Source organism: Pectinophora gossypiella, chromosome 26 (assembly GCF_024362695.1).
Source record: "Pectinophora gossypiella chromosome 26, ilPecGoss1.1, whole genome shotgun sequence".
NCBI lineage: Eukaryota > Metazoa > Arthropoda > Insecta > Lepidoptera > Gelechiidae > Pectinophora > Pectinophora gossypiella.
The window spans coordinates 4,501,247-4,508,456 of NC_065429.1; the positions used below are offsets into that span (position 1 = coordinate 4,501,247).

Below are 7,210 nucleotides of genomic sequence, written 5' to 3' on the forward strand. Positions count from 1 at the left end.
TTTTTCTTCGTTTACTTAACCTTCTAATTTCATGGATAACAGACATAATGGTGCTAATTCCTGTAAATACCATCTAATTTTATTTTAGGTTATATCTGTCATTTTCTTATCCGCCGAAAAGGAAAGGGACGGGTAATCGACAAGCATAAAATTTATGGAACACACGTCAATTTTAAGCACAAATCTAAAACAATCGTCTAAAAATTCGCCCGGGTTATTCATTTATTTACTCATTCTTCCTAAAATTAAGAGCTGTCAATCATCCGTCCCTTTTCTTTTCGGCGGATAAGAAAATGACAGGTATAACTTAAAGTAAAATTAAGAGATGTCTGCAGGAATCGGGGCCAATGCATCTTTTATCTTTGTTTTTGGGTATAAATGATGACCCTTTTTATTACATCTTCCACCCATTATTATTCTGATCAAAATAAAGAAAAGCAATATAGGTAGCAACATAATTCTATAAGTACTTACATAATGTTTCTTTTCTTTATTAATTTTATAAATGCACAGATCGACATAATACTATAATAATATGATTATTATTATTATAACAAGTTATTTATATTTTATATTATTTTTGTGTTTTTATTTTAATTTTTGTAGTTATTTAAGACTCTTTTGTAACTATTCTCTTTTATTTTGGTGCAATAAAGTATATTTGTATTGTATTGTTATTGTATGAAATATAATGGAGGGATTGCGACAGTGGAAGAATTAGGAAAAAACTTACAGTTTGTCTCGCCAATGTTAAATCCAATATTGTTTTCACTTCACAAACAATCACAATCGTCGGGAATGCATTCCATGTAGGTTTTATTTAGGTTTTTGAGGTTTTCCTTAAATTTGATGCGAGGTACTTGCGTCGTCCGCGCGGCAATCGGAAGAAGTGGTTTCTTTTTAAATATGGCGGTCGTTCCGTCTGTCCTTGTCAAATGGCAAAGGGAAAGGGCGGGAATTTCAAATGCGTGGGAAATGTTTAAATAACGAACAGTTATTAAGGAATGTATTTATATTAGGTACATTGAGAATAATTTATGTTTATGATTAAGATGTGTTTATTTCGAATATAACATTTTATTTGCGACTGAAACTATTGTTTTTTTTACATGCCTGTAACACCATAGACTAAAAACCATCTTTATTTTAAAAATACAGTATAGTATATTTAGTATATACAACTATTATTCTTTATTGATGTTATTATTAACTATATTAATCATAATAATTAACTTCATAGCAATAGTTGGGTTTCGAAACTCTGGAAAAGCCGTGGTCCAGTGGTTAGAGCGTTGGGCTCACGATCCGGAGGTTCTGGGTTAAAATCCCGGTGGGGACAAATCACAAAAACCACTTTGTGATCCCTAGTTTGGTTAGGACATTACAGGTTGATCACCTGATTGTCCAAAAGAAAGATGATCCGTGCTTCGGAAGGCACATTAAGCCGTTGGTCCCGGTTACTACTTACTGATGTAAGTACGTAGTCGTTACTTTAGTCATGTCAGGGGTCCATAGCGGTTCAATAATAACCCTGACACCAGGGTTGATGGGGTTGGTAATCCACCTCACGACTTATACGATACAAGAAGTGATTGTTATTTTTTTATATTAATGTTAAATATGTATATATTTCTATGAGATGTAAATAAATAGATAAAATAGCTTAGCTGTGGTTACGATATGATTACAATTACGATTTCGTGTTCAGGATTGTTAACCCTAAAGTACCATAATTTTCCACAGTAAGTACAATAATTACACAGATCTGACCACTAATAAGATAATCGCTGTAAGTATTTCCAAATGCCTACCTACGTGACTGCGAAGATATAAAGGTGTACCCACACAGGCATGTGCCCCGCACGCCATGCGCTCTGCGCCTCGCTATGTGCGTACCTTCACATTTGAGTCTATTTTAAAAGAACTAATGGTCCCTAGTAGGCCGATAGCGATAAGCGATGATGCCGACCACGTATCCACCACGACGGCGGGGTAGGTGTGACGGACCCAACTAGTTGACCAGCTAGTTCCGCCCACATGTAACAGATGGCGCCACAATCAATAATGCAGTCGTGAACGCGATATTGAATTTTTGACGAGCATAATACAACATCCAACATGAGTCTAATTTCTGATGTAACTTTTATTTTATTTAATGTTTTATTATATAATCTGTTAGTGTACCTTTTAATAAATAAATGACTCAAGTGGATCATCGATCCTTAGTCACACCACCAACTTGTGGCTGGCGGAGTACTATGTTCTATTCGGTACCCCGAAAACATCCTTTGGCGGAGCACAAAACACAGCATGACAAGACTAAATGTGCTGAGCGCTATAAGCATCATTTCCATCGATATACCTACCACATTTATGACAATAAATTTCCACTCCACTCCACTCCACTCCACTCCACTCCACTCCACTCCACTCCACTCCACTCCACTCCACTCCACTCCACTCCACTCCACTCCACTCCACTCCACTCCACTCCACTCCACTCCACTCCACTCCACTCCACTCCACTCCACTCCACTCCACTCCACTCCACTCCACTCCACTCCACTCCACTCCACTCCACTCCATTCCATTCCATTCGATTTCATTTCATTTCACATTCTCGCCGCCAAAGTCGGTATCGGGGTCCTGCAGTCATACGTGGCGAGGCGAGCACGAATACAGCGTACGGCACATTGCTTGGCGTGTTTTGTCCGGCCAAGTAGTTAATGCCATTGCGGCAAATCTACAATAACTCACGTCAAAAACAAATAATCGCTTGGCGTGCGGCGCATGGCGGGAACATGCCTCGTGATGTGTGTATCAGCTTTTATAAGAAAACGTCATCACAAGTACATACAGGTCAGGGAAACGGTCAACCAAGCGTAAACAGAAGCATTGTCATATAAATAACATAATACATCGTCACGCTTATATCCTCGAAAGGGTAGGCAGAGCTGTATAATAGGCTAGTTTCCAACTAGTCATATCAGTTACTTTTTACTAAACGTCAAAACACGAAATTACTATGGAATTTGTATGAAAGAGCAACCTGTGACGTCATAGAAAAACGTGACAAAGTCTGGCACGTATTATTACATTTTTCTTTATTAAAATTCATAAATAAGTTAAATAGAAAAAATAAAACGTTTTTTGTCACCTTTAGACCTGTTTTTATTTGGTAATCAGAATTTACCCAAATAAACTACCCAAATATACACCCATTCCTTTTGCCAGCTATGTTTAGTCCCATGTAATAGGGGCACCAATCCTGTATACCACACGATTTAGACCATCATTTTAATGTCAAAAATATGGAATTGAAAATACTTAATTTAAAAAACACAAAAAATATTCATGAACTTTCTGATAGGAAATTCGACTTGATATCAACTCAGAATTATTATGATCTGAATCATCCCTGTTACTCACTTGTTTTCGCCACCTGACCTAACCACATCAGCTAATTATTCTGAGTTCATATCAAGGGGAATAATTGTCCATTGCAAAAGTACCTATAGAATTAAAAATCATTAAAGAAAAACAAAAAATACCTTGAATTTTGGGGCGGACACTGAGGTTGTTACGATGTCACTAACACCCTGTATGTTACCTTCCCAGTATCTGACTACGGAAATAGCATTGTCAGTAGCCAGCATCAAGACTTTTCGCGTGCAGGCAGGACAGGAAGGACAGGGCATACCGTGTGAGGTGTTAAAAGGTATTAATAAGCTTCTTAATCATATCCACAGAGTCATTCTGCCCGATACTCTCAGCATACGCCGTGGCTTTCCTCGCGTGATCCTGATACAACATCTTCGTCTTTTCTACCGCGTCTGTCTTCAGTATATTGAACTTCAAATCTTCATAGTCCACATCTTTCACGTCATTTTTACCTTGGTCTATTATCTTGTATAAATCAGGATTGTCTTCCAACGCGAAGAGAACCGGGGCACTGGCCAGGCAGAACTGGTCTTTGTTGTCGGAAGTCAGGGTCTGTAGTTCGGTGGCAGCTTGCCACGCGAGACCGACGTGGCACCCGAAATGGTATGCGTACGTCTGGGTCTCTCGACTCTGTTTGGCTAACACCATCGCAGACTGACAGCCCCTGCCCAGGAGTCTGATCCCGTTGAACACAGACCTGGCCGTCCATTCCTTCCTGGGCTTCCCGAGCACATCATTGGCGCTTATCGACATAGTGTCTAAAGGAATGTCTAAATCTTCTTTTGCCTTTTTAGGCTTTCCTGGCAAAGGCATGTTTTGTTCGTCTCTTTCTCCGAAGAATTCTCCTTCAGATAGGTCTTTTAAGGCACTGTGCATGGTGTAATAAACGTCAAAATTACGTAGGTCTGCTAGCATGCTAGAAGCTGTAGTCAGCAAGCAGTCGCCTAGCAATAGTGCGATTTTGTTACCGAATGTAATTGTTTCTGAAGTTTGGGATCGCTTTGCGAACGGTATGTTGATGATTCCTGAAAAAAACAGAGAACCATATTTTAAAACTTGCCGTGGTTAAGTATTATAGATCATTATTTACGTTATACCTAGTTTACAACTTCCTCAGCTTCCTTGGTCAAGTGATTAGGGCGCCAGGCTCACGATCTGGAGCTCCGGCATTGGTTCCCGATGTGGACATTCTCGAAATCACTTTGTGAGACTGTCCTTTGTTTGGTGAAACTAAACAAGTTTCATATAAACTTTGCCACCGTATTTTACCCGCTTAAGGGTTGATTTTTCCAAAAAGTTTCACTGAGCACCTACGTCCTAAGAGGAACCTCCATGGAAAAATTTGAGAATCCTAATACCTTTAATTTATTTATTATTAGGCACATGCTTTCTGAGATTTCGTGACGAGCGAGTCAGTCAGTGACCTTTGGCTTTTAAACAATATAGACAATCCTTACCTTTATGGATCAAGTGTCCAGCGCGTATCATCTCGGTGACCTCGGCGAGCTGCCGCTGGTGTTCCTCGATCTTGTCCAGTTGTGGCTGCGGGGAGTTGCTCCTCACCGTTTTGCACAGCAGCAGGATGATCAGCCCCCACGGCTGCAGGTTCTTGGAGTCGCCGTAAAGGATTTTCTTCACTGTTTGCGGTTGCTGCTCTTTGGAAGGAAGGGTTTTGGGTTAGGTTATAGCACTCTTCATCTTCTTATCGTGTGGGTTGGGAGGTGGAATACCAACCTCGTCAACCCTGGTGTCAGGGTTATTACAGAGCCGCCAAAGGCTCTTGATATGGCTCATGTAACGACTACATACTTACATCATTAAGTAGTAACGGGGACCAACGGATCATCTTACTTTTGGACAATTAGGTGATTAGCCTGTAATGTCCTAACCAAAATAGGGATCACAAAGTGGTTACTGTCCTAACGACTACCAATTGCCCTAAAATGCCCTAATAACATACCTTACGTATCAACAGTGGCTGCAAGTTGTCTTTGACTTCTTGTGGCTCTGCCCACCCCTTTAGGGATTACGGGCGTGAGTAAGTAAGTAAAATAGGTAAATATTTATTCAAAACATACTTGTATGACTTGTTTTGTCTGTAAATTCTTGAACTTGGCGTATCTTTTTTTGTTTATTATTATTATAATATAACACACGTATATATTACGTTTTTTTGACGTGACTTTTTGTAGATTTGCCGCAGATGGCATTAACTACTTGGCTGGACAACGTTTAAGCCAATAGGCCTGAGGGTGCCCAATTGGGCGCGAACCTCGGCATATATTAAACTTACTTACCTATCAATTTCTTCAAATAAACAGTTAAATTCGCTAAGTCATCACTTTGTAGGCACTGTCGTAAATTTATAAAAGATGTCGGATAACCGACCACTTTCTCCGCTTCTCTAATAATATTGCTCCAATTAGTCGAAGCCGTCGAAGGAGGTTTTAATAATATCAACGTGTCCTCTTTTGTCAAACTCGTATCTGTTGAATCAAATCTATTTGGAAAAAGAAATGGCGGGAGCTTCTTTACGCGGGAAACCGCGAACGAAACAGCTAACATCGCCATCTTGGAAAACTAACTTTTTAATTTAGTATTTATTTTTAAAAACGTTTTATTTTTAAACCAGCCGTGTTTTCCATTAAGCGGCGGACTGTAAAATGTGTGAATTTTGCAAACAATTATCCTGTAACTTATATAGTCAAGGCAATTTGTATAAGTAAGTAGGTATTTATTTACATTTAGGAAGATTCGTAGTTGAATAATGTTAATTACTTATAATGTATGCATATTGTTATGAAGTTACTAGTGACTAAATGCAAATAACTCCACTTTTCATTTTTATTTAGCAAAAGTTTTCAATAGGAAATTCCACTTGATATCAACTCAGAATAATGGGCTGAATCATCCCCCTCAGTATTGTTACAGTGTCACTAACACTCACACGCACTTGTATGGCTACCTGTACGGGTGTTAGTGGCATCGTAACAAAATACGGAAGGGGTGCTTCAGCTCATTATTCTGAGTTAATATAAAGTGGAATTTTCCATCGCAGAATTGAAAATCATTAAAAAAAAGAAACAAAAAAAAATGAAATTTGCGACGGAAAATCCCACTCAAAATCGTGGTCTGAATCATCCCCCTCAGTATTAGAAACGATGTCACTAACAGCCTGTAGTATACACTTCTGCCTACCCCATCGGGAATACAGGCGTGATGTTATAAGAAAAAGCGACATCTATGGTCATTCTTACGTTACGTTACGTTTCTTGTCAAGATAACTTAGATGTTACACGTTCTAGCTTGACGCTTTTATATTTCGAGCATAGATGGCAGTATAAACATGCGGAATAAAAATATTAGTAAAGACTCTTTACACAATTTTATCCAAAAAAAAAATATATATTAAGTAATGAGAATTAATACTGGTCACAATTTTTTAAAAATATTTATAGCTGTATGTTTTAATTATGAAATATTATTTAAGTATTTTTCTTTTATTATAAAAAAAACTTGCAATATTTTTGGTGTAAATCAGCCAGTTATTACAAATAATAACTTCGGGAATCTCTTGGCAGCACTGTTGAGTGTTCCTAAATTTTGACAGGACATTCCTGCTAAAATTCGTAATAAATTCCTATGATAACCGTCTTACATTTAATTTAATTATAATGTTCTTTTTACATTGGATTGGGGAGTCATATCATATAAGGAAACATTTTTGTGCATGCTACTTTAAGCGTAATGTGTGAAACTATAATTTTTA

The 7,210-nt window shown here is 38.2% G+C and overlaps 1 protein-coding gene across 1 annotated transcript; it reads right to left on the bottom strand.

Annotated features, from left to right (window-relative positions):
- Positions 1-3,434: 3,434 nt before the first annotated feature.
- LOC126378301 (all trans-polyprenyl-diphosphate synthase PDSS2-like) lies at positions 3,435-6,012 on the bottom strand. The gene is made up of 4 exons (XM_050026494.1): positions 5,735-6,012; positions 5,346-5,355; positions 4,899-5,091; positions 3,435-4,466 (listed from the first exon to the last, which is right to left on the bottom strand). The coding sequence occupies exons 1-4, from the start codon at positions 6,010-6,012 to the stop codon at positions 3,712-3,714; spliced, it is 1,236 nt and encodes a 411-aa protein (XP_049882451.1). The 3' UTR covers positions 3,435-3,711.
- Positions 6,013-7,210: the final 1,198 nt, after the last annotated feature.

What these genes read in the sequence shown, in the direction of transcription:
- LOC126378301 (XM_050026494.1), bottom strand. Translation starts at nt 6,012, where the DNA reads ATGGCGATGTTAGCTGTTTCGTTCGCGGTTTCCCGCGTAAAGAAGCTC. An exon ending in TGGACACTTGATCCATAAAG is followed by an intron (nt 4,467 to 4,898) that starts GTAAGGATTGTC and finishes TGTTTTTTTCAG; the next exon opens with GAATCATCAACATACCGTTC.